Here is a 17,962-nt window from a genome sequence, read left to right on the forward strand (position 1 = left end):
AAGCCATCACTGGACATGTTCCTGCAGAGCCCACAGCACCTGGCCCCCTTGTTGTCGACATCTCTTGTCCATGGCTCTACAACATGACAAAAGCCATCACTGAATTGTTACTGCAGCCACCACAGGCACCTGGCCTTGTTGTCTAAATCTGTGTACATGCTATACAACATGACAACAAAGCCATCATTGGACATGTTCCTGCAGCACCAACAGCACCTGGCACTTGTTGTCTACAATCTTGACCATGCTCTACAACATGATACAAAGCCATCCACTGACATGTTCTGCAGCGCCATGCACCTGGCACCTTGTTGTCTACAATCTTGTCATGCTCTACAACATGACACAAAGCATCACTGACATGTCCTGCTGCACCACAGCACTGGCCCTTGTTGTCTACAATTTGTCCCATGCTCTACAACATGATACAAAGCCATCACTGGACATGTTTTGCAGCACACACGCACTGGCCCCTTGTTGTATACAATCTTGTCCATGCTCTACATACATGACACAAATCCATCATTAGACAGGTTTACTACAGCGCCCAAGGACTGGCCCTTGTTGTCTACAATTCTTGTCCATGCTCTACAACATGACACAAATCCATCATAGACAGGTTCCAGCAGCAGCCCACAGCACATGGCCCTTGTTGTCTACCAATTTGTCCATGCTCTTACAACATGACACAAATCATCATAGACAGGTTCCTACTGCATCCACAGCACTGGCCCTTGTTGTCTACAATTCTTGTCCAGTCTAAAACTTGACACAAATCCTTAATAGACAGGTTCCTACAGAGCCCACAGCACCTGGCCCTTGTTGTCTACATCCTTGTCCATGCTCTACAACATGACCACAAGCTCATCACTAACATGTTCTGCAGCACCCACAGCACCTGGAATGGCCCTTGCTGTCTATCAATCTTGTCCCTATGCTCTACAACGCTGACACAAAATTCATCATAGACAGGTTTCTACAGGGCCCACAGCACCTGGCCCTTGTTGTCTGCAATCTTGTCCGATGCTCTTACAACATGACACAAATGCCATCACTAACATGTTCTGCAGCACACAGCACCTGGCCCTTGTTCGTCTCAATCTTGTCCATGATCTACTAACATGATACAAAGCCATCACTGGACATGTTCCTGCAGTGCCCACAGCACCTGGCCCTTGTTGTCTACAATCTTGTCCATGCTCTACAACATGACACAAAAGCCATCACTGACAGTTCCTGCAGCCCACCCACAGCACCTGAGCCCGTGTTGTCTGCAAATCTTGTCCATGCTCTACAACATGACACAAAGCCATCACTGACATGTTCCTGCAGCACCCACAGCACCTGGCTTGTTGTCTACAATCTTGCCATGCTCTACAAACATGATACAAAGCCATCACTGACATGTGCCTGCAGCGCCCATAGCACCTGGCCCTTGTTGTCTACAATCTTGTTCATTAGCTCTACAAAACATGGGGACACAAGCATCACTGAAAACCCATGTTCCTGGGCAGCACCCACAGCACTGGCCCTTGTTGTCTACAATCATGTCTGGCTCTACAACATGATACAAAGCCATCACTGACATTGTTTCCTGCGCACCCACCTAGCACCTGGCCCTTGTTTGTTCTACAATCTTAGTCCATGCTCTACAAACATGACACAAGCCATCACTGACATGTTGTTTGCAGACCCACAGCACCTGGCCCTTGTGTTCTACATATCTTGTCCATGCTCTACAATCATGACACAAAGCCATCACTGAATGTTCCTGCAGCACCACAGCACCCTGGCCCTTGTGTTCTACATCTTGTCCATGCTCTACAACATGATACAATAGCCATCACTGACAATGTTTTGCAGCACCCACAGCCACCCTGGCACTTGTCTACAATTTTGTCCCATGCTCTACAACATGACACAACACAAATACATCATAGACAGATTCTGCAGCGCCCACAGCACCTGCCCCTTGTTGTCTACAATCTTATTTGTTATAATAAATATCTTGTTGTATAATGTTACAATAATATGATCTAAACCTGTGTTTTATGTACAGTTTACATTTTCCCATAACAATTGTTTATTATAATAAAACCAATGGTGTAGAAAAAGCCTAAAACATATAATTTAAAAAAATAAGCTTTTTCAACTGAATTTACACTTGATTGTTTTATGGTTTTATTAATCCCTAAAATAAATTGACTTTCAAAACAAAATATTTTAGCGTATTTTGTAAAATATAGAAATAAAATATAATGTAAAATAAAAAAAATAAAAATTGTGTTATAATAAAAGTGTTGTAAACCAATTATTTTATCAATTTGATCAATATGCAATCACAATATTTAACATTTTTTATTTTGCCCTTAAAATATATGGTGCTATTAAAGTTAAAAATCTTTCAATCCTACAGTGGTTATCTAATAACATAATCTTTACTTTTCTCATAATTTACAATTCTACAAATTCCTGTGTTCTTCTAACACATTTATTTTCTCATACTATTTAAATCTTAATCCTAAACTTTGAATAAACCTATATCTGGTATGCCTTTATGTATATGTAAACAACCATCAATAATAATACAACTTTAAGAATGAATGACACAAAGTATTTTTCACAATAACACAATGTGTACAAATTAAGAGGTTTTGAGCACCAATCTATGTTTAAACATACATGATAAAAATAAAAGAAAATAAATGAATTTTTTGTTGAATTTGCACTATAGTAGAGTATCAAAAGTCTCTAGATTGTATTGCTTGGTTTGCAAAGCCAATCAGGTCTCTGTTAGATATCATCACCAATAATAGACCAACCTACTTCTTGACTATTAACTACATACAACTGATCACAAGCGCTTTTTAATACCGACATTAATGTTTATGTTTTATCCTTCAGCCTGGGTCTTGATCATCTTCAACACGATTTGCTGATTTCGCAGTAAAACTCACGCTTTGTACGCCAAAGTTCAAATGTACATTTAACGATTTATTTAAAACAACGTGACAATATTGTGCACAAAACTTTGATTTCAGGAATAATTTTAATCTTGCTAACCACAATCGGAGTAGATCATACGAAATTAGCTTCATAATTATTTTGTGTTTCCCAGGCCTCATAAAAACTTCCAAGTCAAAAACAAAACAAAAAAACACTGTTTAAATGTTAACAAATCTTACGGACTCACATCAACCAGCCTGGTGAGATTGTAAGTGTATTCCTCCACTGCCTTTGTAGAATCATTGCCATATCTGATGGACCACGCTGCAGCACCGGCCACGATCACACTTGGAGGTGGTTTTGCTTTCTGAAATAGATTTGTACCAGTTATTTCCTTATAGATAGAAGTTTTATGATATATTACTGATAAGATTGGAAATAATCAATCATAAAGGACGTCCACCCATATCCTACTTTAGTTTTCCTGTTAAGTATCAGCTGTTCAAACTACCCTTACGAAAATTCCCTGCATTGACTTACATTAGAAAACTCTATTTACAACATATATAATATATTTTTTTAAACTCAACACATTGTTTCAAGTGATACATGATATGATTCTAGTGTTTATATCGGTGCAGTGTTAAAAGAGGTTTTAAACTTTGAAATGTTCATTACTATCTCAGCCTTATTCTAATAGTTTTCTTCTCACATTTTAATATCCTATCAAGATGTTCTTTTTTTGTGCACAATACAAATAAAGTATTCCGTTATCACTTAAGAGCATCTATGGTGAGTGGTTATTAAAAAATAGTATGCATTTAAATAATTGAAAAGGAGTTGTTTATGACAACACAAAAAATCTTTGAATTTGAAGATAGTTTTGTACTTTTATCTGATGTTATTTTGTAACAACAGTAATAAGGTGTATACCTTTACTCACCTTGATAATTCAGATACCATCAGTATAGCAAAAAATTTAATTTGGGCATTCTTACTGGTAAAAGTACCATTATAAAGGTTCAGGATCACCTCCGAGGAAGGTACATACCTGCCAGACGTGGAACATCTGAACCATAGTGTCGGAGACAAAGGGGCTGTGCACGTAGGTGACGGTGAGTTTGAGCTGTGTGTCGTTGAAGTTGTGATTGGACGGAACGGGCTGAGGACGACTGGTGTGGCCGGTCAGATGGTCTAGGAACGCCAGGTACATCTGGTACACCCGTGAGTCTCCGATGAAGACAAACTGGTTGTATCGCCCCCAGAACGCCAAGTAGCGCATACATCGGCGGGTGTCCCTAACACAACAAAGTCTCCCTTAATTGAGAACACTACAGAATTTCTGTCCCCTACAGGGATAAGGTAAGGCTGCGTTCTAAACAGAGTCCACCTATTACATTACTTCAGATGAAGCCCAGGTGATAATTAAACATCTTAAGATGATAAATTGAGACAAGTTTAATAAACCTTCACAAAACTGCAAACACTAGTCTGGCAGTAATAAAATAGATGGCACCTTTGAGTACATATATAATTAAAACATGGATGGCACTTAAAGGGTTAAAATAGTAGACTGTTGTAGTTACAATAATTAGCTGGCGGATCATTCCATTTCAAATCATCCAGCCAAAGGACTCTTTGACACCCAAGGTTATCAGAATTTGATAAAATTTGGTGAGTTGGTTCAAACCTAAGAAACCACACTAATTAATGTTCCAATATCTTAAATAATTTCTGAGATATAGTATGTGAAATTTTTGGCCAAAACTTGTTAATATTGTGGCATTTGTCAGGTCACGATACCACATTGTTTTACGTTTTTGGTAATAAATCTGCTATTTATTAAACTATAGTAGTCAAAGTTATATAATTTTATTCAGGATGAAATTATGAAGTAAAATATGTAGTTAGTTTAATTCTAAATACATATTTAAGCTCCTTAACTGAGCCCTAAAGTAAAAATTTAAAACTCTTTCTAAAATTAGATATGTATTCAAAACCTAGTCAATAACTACGGTCTGACTCCTAAACCTAAATTTGGTGTTATATAACCAAAAACTAGGTTAAATTTGCTATAGATTGGTGAAATAAAATTGATGGGCTTTCGAGTTTAACAAAGTTTAAATCTAATATAGAGTCAAAACCTTACTCAATTTCTAGAACGTATCTTAAATCCCTAAATAATGTACAGAACATGTTAAATGCAATAAACAGAAAGACCCACTGAATAAATTTACCGATTTCTAAAAAAAAACCCAACAAATATCTAGCGTAAAATCTTAATCAAATTGTAAGCCAATGTAGCGATATTGTAACCATAACTTAAGAAAAATATCACTAAGTTAACTAAGTTTTAATTAAGTCATAAAACGTTTTATGTTTATACAACAGAAACATTCAAGAATTCCTGAATACCTACCTCAATATTTCTTTCTTTTATTTAGAAATCAAGAATGTTATATTAGTTTTTATGATGTAAAATAGCCATATATAGTACAATACATATACTAAGAAATTAAGCTATGATTTTGTTTACCATGTTATACATTTTGTTTGTAACTAAATAAAGTATAAAAAGTGTAGTTTCGACTCACGTTTGACTATACTTGTGCATCATGCAGCCGTAGGGCTGCCACTCCATATCTCCCTTGTAACGGCCGTCTGATAACAGCCACTTGCACGAGTTGTTACCTGCAAGAAATTTGCAACTAGCTTAAAACTTAACTACAGGGCCTAATCATGTTAAAAAAAATAAAAGTGCTTCATAAATGTAAATAAATAAATCAATAAATTAACCATCAGTGTGCATAATTTTTAATTTTAAAAGAAAAAGTATATTCAATAACAAAACGGTATATCTACATTGTCATTAAAAACTATCACAAAATAGAAAATGTTTAAGCATTGAAAAGGTACAACAAATGAACTTTATTACACTGAAATGCTTTAATAAATAACTTGTGAATCTGAACTACTATTTGGTTAATTCAATTTTGCCCAATTAATTAAAGTTCTTTAAAATGACAATTCTGCCTGCTCTGTAGACTACCTTCATTGAAATTTTAATATAGTGGAGTATAATATGCGGATACGGTTTTTAAATCAAAATTAAAAATTAAAATGCTTTAATTAGAAATATCATACTATCAACCAATGTTGATTAAGAAGTTTTAATAACAAGTAAAAATTATCTATATGAACTGTAAAAACAATTTTAAATTCTAGGTATGAAGATTATATTTGTTCCAAGTGATTTCTGTTGTAATAAACTTTACTGTTACAACACTAGCAAACTAAACAAATAACTTTAAAATATGATAAACTGGTTTTTCTGGCTTCATGTCACTGGACAACAACCTTGTGGATAAGGAAGGTAAGTACAATTGTATGGAGAGGACTTTTTTATCTACTTTTAGTGATTGGGCATTGCTAAGTAGGAGAGAGCACTTCAAAGGCTTCTTAAAAATATTCTAGGCCTAGTTCTTGTTTCAATTGTTCATTTAGTTGTTATTGTTCTACTATATTTATTACAAGTCTATGTTATTTTATACTAAATTAATTTAGTTTCTTTTAAACTTTTGATTTTTTGTTTTAGATGTAATGTTATAAACTGATAAATTTATCAATAGGTCTGTGATATTTGATATATTAAAAATCAATGATTATACTATGCAATGTGAAAACCGGCGTCCACATACCATTGTAATATGTAAATTCTAAGAATTCTTGGCTAATTTTGGAAATTTAATGCTTCTGTATTTAAAAAAATCAGAGTAATAAGTTACATTGATACAATTTTGTTATCAATTTTTCTTAGTCTATGTGAAAGCAACATCCTTGCCAAATTTCATTAGAAGACGATGAAAAGTGTAACAGACAAGTTTTAAGTTAACATTCCTCATAATCTTTCTAGATAAATACAAAAAAATCTACAAGCAACTGAATAGACATTTTTCAACATAAGTCAAAATCACACTTCCAAAATTCAAATAAGAGGATATCAGAAAAGAAAGCAATCAAATACATGTTTGACACTTAAACGATTATCAACGTGATAACAATATATAAGATTCAGCTATCCATAGTACATATATGATCTTGCTACCTCTGCCTCTCTTATAGATAATATACTTATAGATAAAATAGGTAACTGTGTTATCTCAGTGATAAAATAGCAGTCTTTGAACTCATTGTGAAGTGGACTCTGCTCTTATAGTACTGCACAATTTAGGTAGAAATACGTTAGGTGAGTCATGCATCAATAATAATTTACTTTTGGTATTCTTTGGATGAATCAGACCTCTTCATAAGACATTGTGTCTGAATATTTCACTCTACTATAAATGAACTTATAGCATAGTGAAATATTAAACTTAATCTGAAAACATTGTTTTCAGTATTGTGTGTCTGAAGAGGTTTTATTGGAAACGAAAGGCCTCACACAAATAACATGTAATTATTATTGCAATGTTTGTTTTAGAATTAATTACTAATTAACTTGCAGAGTTTGCTGACCTTTATTATAAAGGTCTCAGATTTCATCTAGATTCATCACTTTGTAGGCTAGGACTATTAATAGGCAGAATACAATAAGCAGACCCAGTTTTTATATCGCTTATTACAATCTTTGATACTTCATATATCGAGTAACAGAACTATTTGATATCAACGTATCTACGATACTAAATTAAAGTCACATGTATCAAATTAATAGAAATAGTCTAAACAATTACGCAGTGTCAAAATAATAAAGGAACCATAACCATTAATCAAATAATAAAATTAAGACAGGTGATAGGAAAAATGTCATTTAAATTTAAAGATGTAACAACAAACAAGTCTTGAAAACAAGAAATACGCAGTAAATTATCTTATAATATGTTGTAGTTTTCTAAAGAACTATCTTTTTTATTTAAAAGAAGTAACTTATAGAACAAATTGTGTTATAAAAATGTGCAGAACTGTTATAATTAGTTGGTGCAGATGATTTAGTTACTGTTCAAATCAATTACTATTGATTGATTTTATCAATGGATATAATAATTAAATATGCTTCTATAATTTCAATATAAAAATCAGGTCTGCTTATCATATTCTATCCCTATTATCTGTAGGCTTATTTACTGTATGAATATATACATTCCAGCTTACTCATAATAAAATAAATTAATGCTTTAATGTTAACACAGTTTTTAAAACCTTTAAATAAATTATTCAATTGTTTTGTTATACTGAAAGAAACTTCAATCATGAAATAATAATGTTAATTTTAGAGATCTAGTTTGTATTAGATTGCATTTAAAGAAAACAGTTTAAGAGGTGGTTATTTCAAAATGACGAACACTTTCTTATTTTTGGTTGCAAAGCTAATGCTTTAACACATACAGATTCTAATCATATAGTCCTCTAAACCTGCTGGATAATTAGAGTTATTTAAACCTTCCGAAGCCTATGCTTATGCTTAGTTAAGTCGGCTATTGGGTAGGGTACGATAAGCGGACCCGGTTTTTTATATCGAAGAATGTAATCATCGATACCTAATATTCGCATCTCAAATCGTAGACTATCAATCGATATAGAAGTGTCTGTAGTCCGCAACAACAACCATGTTTTAAATTAAAATGTGAATTTAATATTACAGTGATCACACAAATTATTATAACCAAAATTAGGAAAACTGAAGGCGACCATATTCACTCCTCTCACAGTTACATTTGTTTATTTCCCACAAATTTCACATAATGGGTTTTTCGGTACGAATCCTACGGATGTTGAAGCCACAAAAAACATGTCTTATCATCTTTCAAAGCAATGTTGTGTAGTTTTCTAAAATTGACTGCCATTCTTAATAATCAAATGTTACTTATGTAAAATTGACATATTACCTTACGTGTATTACTTGAAAGTGTTTACAGCTGTAGATATAGATTATTTAAGTTAATTGTTCAAAGTAATTAATTAGTATCGATTGATTATATCAATGGTTATGATTGAGTAATATTGTTTGCCAATTTCGATATAGAAAACCGGGTCCGCTTATCGTACCCTACCCCGGCTATTAAATTATTTTAAGCCTAACATTTAACGCTATATATTTAAATCGCATTTATGCCACGGTTTACAAGATACAAATCATTAAATAGTGGCACTACTTAGTATTATAAAGACAGGTTGAGATGAATAAGCTAGTTTATCTTACTGATAAGCATAATCAATCTCATCAGGTTTTTAGGTTATAGCCTATAGTATCTCAGGCAAAATAAACACTTACCATATCGCAAGTGTATTAATCCGTGATAAAGAATAAATCCAAGAATAAGACCAAAAGCAATAAATTTGGCGTTCTTTGCATTTATTTTCTTGATTAATTCAGCATGTTTTTCAGGTTTCCTTCCACTGTTGTAGTCATTCCAAAGCAATGGTTCTGTCAATTCCATGTCACCAACTAAGTCCGCTGCCATTTTCGTCAGTTTAGCACAAATTTAAAAAATGATAAACATATTTTTTTGCTAATATATAAATTATTTAATTATTAACACAACTCTATCATAACAAATACAGCCTCCCTAACCTCAACTCAACATCGTCTGTCAATCAATCATTAAATTACTCATTAGCAGACTAGGAGTAACGCCAAAAAAACCACAAAAACCAAGGTCTTGCAGCGTCTAAGCCTATGGGTGAGGTCTTCATGGATGGGGGATAGTTGACTAAATACTATAAGATAACACTGGGCTACAATGAGTACTTAGGAGAAATTATTTTAACTAGATACATTTATGTATTTAATTTTATTTGTAGATGTCATTTACAATGAGTAAATTAGATTAATATTTGAAACAATATAAATCAATCAATAAAATAATGGTAACCCACTGTCCTCCTTAGACGGATGTAATTTTTTCTTAGAATGGAGTTTTTTTGCTGAATAAACCTTGCATGTTAGGAGAGTCGTTAAATAAATCCTTAAAAAAGGTAAAAAAAGATTTTGGGGTAGGTTAAAATATTTCAATACAATCTCAAGCCCTGTATAAACTATTATACTCGTTTCTACCATTTTAAAGCCATTCAAAAAGTAGGATTTCGGAAGGTCCTCAAAATATGGAGATAGCCTCTTTATTTGAGGTGACTAGTTCACCGAGCTTTTTTTGCAAGTCTGGAAATAAAAATAACCACTTGGGGCCAAATCGAGTAAGTACGATGGGTAGAGTGATAAATCACCTCTATTCTTGTTCAAACGAGGACTTTTTCTCGATTGATTCCTTTAACCAGTGCAATAACGATGTATAATACTATTATTGTTTTTCTTTTTTCGAAGTAATCAATGTAAATATTCCGCGTACATCCGAAATAACGTTGTCATCACTTTGCCACTAGATTTCACAGTTTCGTCTTTTTCTGAGCCCGTTTACCTTAAATCTCACTGTGTTTATTGTTTCTTTGTCTCTGGAGTAGTGTAGTTACCATCCTGTGTTATCATCCACAGTTATATGTAGATGCAGAAAATCGTCAGAATCTAAATGAAAAATTGTCAAATAAGAGTCGAGGACACGATTGCAGTTATTCTCTTCTGAAAGCAAACGCTGCATTTATTTTTCCGAGATTTTAACAGCAAATTTTTCGAGCAAAATTGAACACATTATACCTCGCGAAAAACCTGCGTCTTAAACTATTTCTTGCACTTTGATTTGTCGATCACTCAATATCATATCGTGGATTTTGACAATCGTTTCGCGGGTAGTAACTTTCACAGTACATTTGGAACATTGTTCATCTTCTGTGCCTTAAGAGAACGTCTAAACCTTCTGTTTAACAGGGGACTGAAATGATTTTAGAATGTTTTGAACAATAATTTTGTGATGCAGGTATGTTAAACATAATTAATGTTGAAATCACAGTGCATATCTTCATTAATTACACCGAAGAGCTTTATTAATTACATTAAAGGGGCTTCTGACAATGCGAAGATTTTTTGAAAAAAAAAGAAGGTAAGGCTGTTCTTATATTACTAAATGTTTTGTTAAAAAACTCGAAATGGGATTCATAAGTCATATTACGATATAGAGGGTGCCGAATGAAGGAATTTTGTTACAACTGCTGTATGCGTTGGCTAAAACCTAATAGGTGCTTGTAATAAATAACTATGTCACTTCTGAAGATCCTTGTGAATGGCCCTTGTTGCAGTAAAACCCCAGACTTGCTAAGAAAGTAGAGCACATAAGACTAACAGAACTTTAATATAAGACTAAAAGTTTCTTAGTTAGAAAATTCTTGTTCGAAAATAAAGTTTTGCACCTGTTTAAAGATATTACTTGTCCTCCTCCGTAGACTAATGGATATAGTCTCAGCTCTCTAACTGAGAGATCACGGGTTCAAATCCCGGGGAGGGCTTATCAGGAATAAACATGATAGCCAGTTTTCGATGAAGCCGTCATAGCTTAAAAAAGAGGAAAAAAAGATGTTACTTTTAGACATTCTTCAAACAGAGATTTAAAAAATTTGTATTTTTTGCCACAAGTATTATTTATGAGGTGGAGTAAATAAACCTGGAGAGTTGATCTCATTCCTATTTAGATATGGATACAAGAAGAGTAGTAGATTATGGATCAAGTAGGAATTCCAGCAAGAAGGACTCCTTCGTCCTTGTCACCAAAGCTGTGATCAGGCAGGTGGGATGGTACGATACAATATAATGCTTGATCAGCGGAGATTTGAATTCCACGGATTTGGTTCTAATGTATGAAGAAATAATAATTTTTTAGCCTGCTTGTCTTGATACATGTGATTTCATTATACGGAATTTAAATAATTTAAAGCTGCAAAATATACAATTAAATAAGCAACAACTATTATTTTCGAAAGAACCACACGACCAGGTCCAGAAAACTGGGCGAGTCCGCTGGTTGAGCTCTTGGGAAGTGAGTGGGTTGAACAGCATCTAAGATGGGAAAATATACAATTAAATAAGCAACAACTATTATTTTCCAAAGAACCACACGACCAGAGTCCAGAACATTGGGCGAGTCCGCTGGGTGAGTTCTTGGGAAGTGAGTGGGTTGAACAGCATCTAAGATGGGACGAGTATTTAAGGCGGGGCGATGTCTTAATGGACAACGTCCTCATGTGTAAATCATCTGTTATGGGCTTAGGTTTCGTAGTGTATGGTATGTAGATTCAGCTCTAATGGTGGACATCCTAATAACAGCTCCATTAGAACATTGTTGAATTCCAACTCTGTATTATGAACTCATGTTTATGGAATAGTAAAACACATATGTTTTATTTAAAGATAATAACGAACATTCAAGTACGTCTTTTAGATTTCTTGATATTCTTATTGCAGAAAACTAAAACTTGTTTGTATTTCAAAGATTTAAAATATTCCAACGGTATAAATTTACAAAAACCGCTAAAAACAGTTTAAATGCATATTAATTAGAAGCTTACTTTTTTACACGGCACTTACCTCATTTATACAACTAAAAATAAGGGCTTAAAAGCGTTTGGGATTTCTAACTATTTTTGTGAAGAAAATATATATACACTACAGCCAACTAGTAAAACACAAAGGGAGCTTTGCGGCTTTCTACAGTAGATGCGGCGAGACTGGAGTTGGCAGCCACAGCCAGGTGGTTACCTATCTACAGCTCTGTCTCTCCCTCTCCATCCCTCTCTCTCCCCCTCTCCCTTTCTCTCCCTTTCTCTCCCTCTATCCCTCCCGCCTTCTCTCTTCCGACTTCACTCTCTCCTTCTCCCTCTTCCTTCTCTGTCTATCTCTCTCCCTCTATCTCCCCTTCTCACCATTCCTCTCCCACTCTCCTTCTCTCTCGCTCTCTCTCCTTCCCCCCCTTCTCTCTCCCTCTTCTTTATCTCTATCCCCTTTTCTCTCATCCCCTTCTCTTTCTCCCTCTCCATCCCTCTATTCCCTCCCTCTCTCCCTCTCTCTCCTCTTTCTTTCTAACAGTCAGCACTATTCAATGTTATATCGACATTTTAATATATAATGAAAGTGGAAAATGAATAAATATATTACATACTTGTCACGTTTTACAATCTCAATACATACTCATAATAGATTTTCAAATTATATAAATAAATATGTGCAGAAAACAAAGTATATAGAAAAAAAATTCTACATAATTATGTTATCCTATTAATATGACGTTATGGCCAATTCCCAAGAGAGTGAGCACGCAGTGACACCAAAATATAAGTCAAGACTTCTAGTTGGATGTACTTAAGAGACAGCTGTTCAAATACAAAACACATCCAGAATACAATACACAATACATAGGGTAATATTGAGTGGCCACATGTGCCCGGAGTGAGCTTTGCCTATAACGATGATTTACGACCAGAGATCTGCTTATGTACAGGATATACTTCGTATTTACTGAACTGTATTATCTCGTTGTTCAGTTATGTTACTATGTACACCAAAACTTAAATTATGCATGGTCTGGTATTAATGTGATATCACACAATATACTGTGTGTGTGTGTGTGTGTGTGTGTGTGTGTGTGTGTGTGTGTGTGTGTGTGTGTATATATATATATATATATATATATATATATATATATATATATATATATTTAAATACAATATTAGTCAACATTTTTTGACTGGATTATTGTGCTGGTGGTTGATAACAATGGGGGTAGTATTATTTTAAAATTTAAATTGCGTTCTCAGAACAAAATATAAGGGTTTAAGTTAAATATTAATGTTTAATGCCACTATTGAATTATAAGACATGTTCCAATATTAATTTTATTTTTGCGAGGCCTTTCAGAATCGAGGATTCTATTGTCAGGCAACTGCAGAAATGAATAAATATTTACATTTCTCTAAACTATAAGTACGAAAATAACACATGGTAAACGATTTGGAAAAATGCTTAGCCAGTATAAAATATTTAATGTTGAGTTTGCTTTCTTGGCACGACCAAGAAAATATGTTTAAAAAAGTGTATGCCTGTTGTAATTTACTCTGGCCTTACTATGTTTTTCGATAGTCGTTTTGTCTTATTTGTGATGAATATACATACACAATTTAAAAAAATCCTACTTCTGTCAAAAGACAACACAACATACCACCTTTTATCAGACATACCCCTTAAAGTTTTACCATTATGCACCTGGTGCTGCATAAATATCTACCAACGTTTTATAGAACCAGTGAAGAAATGATTTATTTACATATACACTACTACTAAGTACCTACTAATTACATAGTTATACACTTAGTATGTGAGTATATTATAATAAGTATATATATACTTAGTAATTAATCCATGTACTTAAAAATGTTTTGCTGTCTGCAATGTGTTCATTCATTCTGTTGAGGGGAGAAAGAGACTACAGGACTACTACCAGTACTAGTACCAGGAAACAACTTTACTAGATGATTACAATACATGATACTATAATTACTAAGTTTTTAAAAACGAGCATCCCTCCTACCAATAGCTTGTAGCACAAGAACCCATTAAGTTCAGTGATTGTGCAGCACACGGAACATAAAGTGCTTTAGGGTTAATTTCTTTTTAATACGAGATTGTAGACCGGAGCGAAACCCAGACATATTACTTGCGTTGCCAGGATTGTCCTTGGCAATAATTGATGTTGATTGAATATAATTCTAAAAATTTCCTCGCCACTGCAAACATTACATTGAATAAGCCTCGATTGTGGAAAAAGTGACTTCCGCCCTTTTAAGTAAAACAGATTCAACTACTTAGCCTATATTCTGTTCCTAAAATTTGCTGGCAAAATCTCTCCGGCTAGCTGCCGCCCTTCAAGGGCTGCGCCTCTAGGCCCCTAAGCCCATGCCACTGGCACGGTGGTGGTGTTAGTCCGCCACTGAGTACACATGGATACAGTCTGATCACGTTGGAAGATCTGACAAGCGATCCAGGGTCGGAAAAGTACTGATCGAAAATGCCCTGGCCAGAAGTGCGGACTTCGGTGGCGCCCGCACTTCTAGCGAAAGACGACAATCATCCCTCAAGATACTACCCGAATTAGATCACACCACGTAAACGTTCGTAAAGGTTAAGTTTAACTTTTGCTATTTATAATAGGGACCTTCTTATATCGCGTAATAAAAAGTAGTACCGTACTTAGGGACAGAGTATAATAGTGAACTCCGTATAGTACCAAAGTTATATTTTTAATCCTACTCAGTAATAAGTAACCGAGAGAGTTTTGTATGGAGTTAAAACACTTTGGTACTTACTCAAGAACTGAGCGGTTACCAGTTTAAACTGCTTCGCTGCAACTTTGGTATAAAAAGCGTACAAGAAGCTTATTGAGGCGGCAGGTGCACTTTCAGAAGACAGATTAACTTAAGTACTGGAGAAAGTCTACTTATGTTTTGTTATTCTAAAACTTATTTCATTTTCCAACGCGTACATTATGTGGATTTTCCTACAGCAGTCTTTGCAAGGTAAATTGTCTTGTCAGTTTTTCTTGAAGTCTTAAAGTAACTAATGTAATGTGATTAAATTACTATCACACATTTCTCCATATACTTGTACATTTACAAAAATATTATAGTGTTATATTTTGTGATTATAAAAGTCAAACAGAATATACTGTCATAATATACTGTCATTGTATATTAGTTTGGTATGATTTCCTTACTCAACTAATTGTTCTAAAAATACGAGATATGTACAGTTCGTGTAAATCTTTAACAATAAGTCAGATGCATCGAATTAACTAACAAAATATCAATACAACTTCATTTGCTTGTCCAAGTAATAACTTTGATTATATTTATTGATAATGGCATTAATAAATGTACAAACTATACTTTAATCTCTTAGTTTTAAATACAGCAATGTATAAGAAACGTTAAGCAACAGAAAATTTCAAATGGCTTAAAATTATTTAAATCATTAATAAGCGAAGAGTTCAACTATAAAATATGGTTTCGCCACTAAAAGTAGAATAAACTATGGCTCTGAATTTCCCAGATTTATTTTAATACTGATAATCACGATCTGTGATTAAGCAACGTAAATGGCTGCGACAGTGACACAGATAAGAACTTAGTATTTCCATTGACTCACCCGAATTCTAGTGGTTTGACATCTAAATTTAGTAAACAATGATAATATAGTTACGTAATGAACAATAATATTGTATTTTTGGTTGGATAGAGTTATTTAAATTTATTTTTCTGATATGTGATTTTTCTCCGAGCAGATGCGCAGTCTTTATGGACATTATTGTAATTTTAAATTATGACGTAATTACTTGAACACGAATGTATTTATATGTACTTTGGGATTTGTAAATTAATGTACAATGTTTGAACCAAGGAAGATGAATGTTAAGGGACAAAATAGCACTAAACTAAGATTATATAAAACTTTTGTAAAAGCTGAAATACAACAAGAAAATTAGTTTAATGAAAATGACGAGATATACAAAGCAGTAAAGAGTGATCTCGACAACGTATTCAATGTTAATATTAATACTAAAGCCAATTTCTTCTCTAGGCCATTGTTTTATACGGAAATGCACCTGGAAACGATGAGTCGGCGAGCAAAGTCCATCTCCAGTTGCTTTCTCCAGTAGTTTCAAACCGTCTGTCCAGAACATGTGTCCACCGCGTAGTATCGATTTACGATTTGTACACATGTATGAATTAATGTGTGTGTTAAACTTATAACAAAAAGATACTGTGTGGTTATACCTGATGATGTCACGGTGTTTATGGAACTCGTCGTGACGTCACACTATTGAGGAACGTAAGAAGGTAAATTTATAATTAATTAACAATCAAAGGATACTGAAAGATATAGCAAACATTGCTGTCAGGCTACGATACGTTATAGTGGGGAACTATCATGTTGGACTAGAAGGAACACTTTTGTTTGTGTCACAAACTGATACTTGACTCCGTCTTTTTGAACCAATTGCAGAGAGGATTCAAAGAAGCATCCGAAATTACTTTTAAGATTTCGTTAATTCTTCCTATCTTGATAACAGGATTTCGGGACATTTGCCATCGTTATATGTTAAAAAAGCTATCGTTATATGGTAGACTCAAAGTTTCGAGGATTGCAATCTATCCTCTTCGTCAGGTATTAGGGTATTAATACATACAAAAATAAAGAACACAAAGAAGGGAACGAGAAGGGTACAAACATACCCGAAAAGTGCTTGGAGTCCAATCCAGGCGTTGTCGCCATCAGGATCGTTCTCGGCACTAGCATCCTGTACAGTAACAATGCCTGGACTGGACTCCAAGCAGTTTTCGGGTATGTTTGAACCCTTTTCTTTCACTTATATCTGTTCTTTATTTTTGTATGTATTAATAACCCCCAACCTGTCGAAGAGGATAGATTCCAATCCTCGAAACGTTGTGGTATAAGTACTTCGTTTGTGATAGACCAGCCTAAAGGGAAAGCTTAATATAATTTTCTTAGATACGAAACGGTCATTCACTGGTGTACTCACCATATGATTAATTAGTCTCTTTTAGGTTTGTTTCAACAGATTCTGGTGCCACCAATAAAACAAATCAATAATCACGTTCCATCCAAACTCTGCTAACCAGTGGTCAAAGTCGCTCCTTTCAATGTTATCAAGACGACAGAATAAGTTTAAGTTCAGCAAATCAAATCTATTGCGAGCATGTAATGATGGTATTTACGTCCAACGCAAGCTATCATGGAGTCAACGCTTCGTATTTACCAGATATACGAGCGTAATCTTAATTTTTTAGCAGATTAAAGACTTTGGTTCCTGAGCCTTTCCTAGTTTTGGACTACTAGAGTTGTTCCCCAGACCTGTAATATGGATTTCGTCTCTCCACGCTCCTCGGACGAAAAATTTAATTTTTTGTAAATAGTTTTTGTCACTGTCTAGCTACTTGTAGGCACATCTTCTCTGTTATCTAGATTTTGAATATGTACCATCTTTGGGCAATATGTGAAATATATCCGAAAAACTTTTATTAAGGATTTTAAATCAAGAAATAAATATCTATAGCAATGTTTACA

General features: G+C 34.2%; 1 protein-coding gene across 1 annotated transcript in view; it reads right to left on the bottom strand.

Moving 5' to 3' along the window:
- LOC124353525 (N-acetylneuraminate 9-O-acetyltransferase) overlaps positions 1-9,562 on the bottom strand; it is a 36,232-nt gene extending 26,670 nt beyond the window's left edge. The window contains 4 exon segments of the mRNA XM_046803404.1: positions 3,194-3,313; positions 3,998-4,244; positions 5,541-5,637; positions 9,218-9,562. Of these exon segments, the coding sequence (XP_046659360.1) occupies positions 3,194-3,313; positions 3,998-4,244; positions 5,541-5,637; positions 9,218-9,407 (654 nt within the window). The 5' untranslated portion in view covers positions 9,408-9,562.
- Positions 9,563-17,962: the final 8,400 nt, after the last annotated feature.

The sequence above is a fragment of the Homalodisca vitripennis genome, chromosome 2, assembly GCF_021130785.1.
Source record: "Homalodisca vitripennis isolate AUS2020 chromosome 2, UT_GWSS_2.1, whole genome shotgun sequence".
Lineage (NCBI taxonomy): Eukaryota > Metazoa > Arthropoda > Insecta > Hemiptera > Cicadellidae > Homalodisca > Homalodisca vitripennis.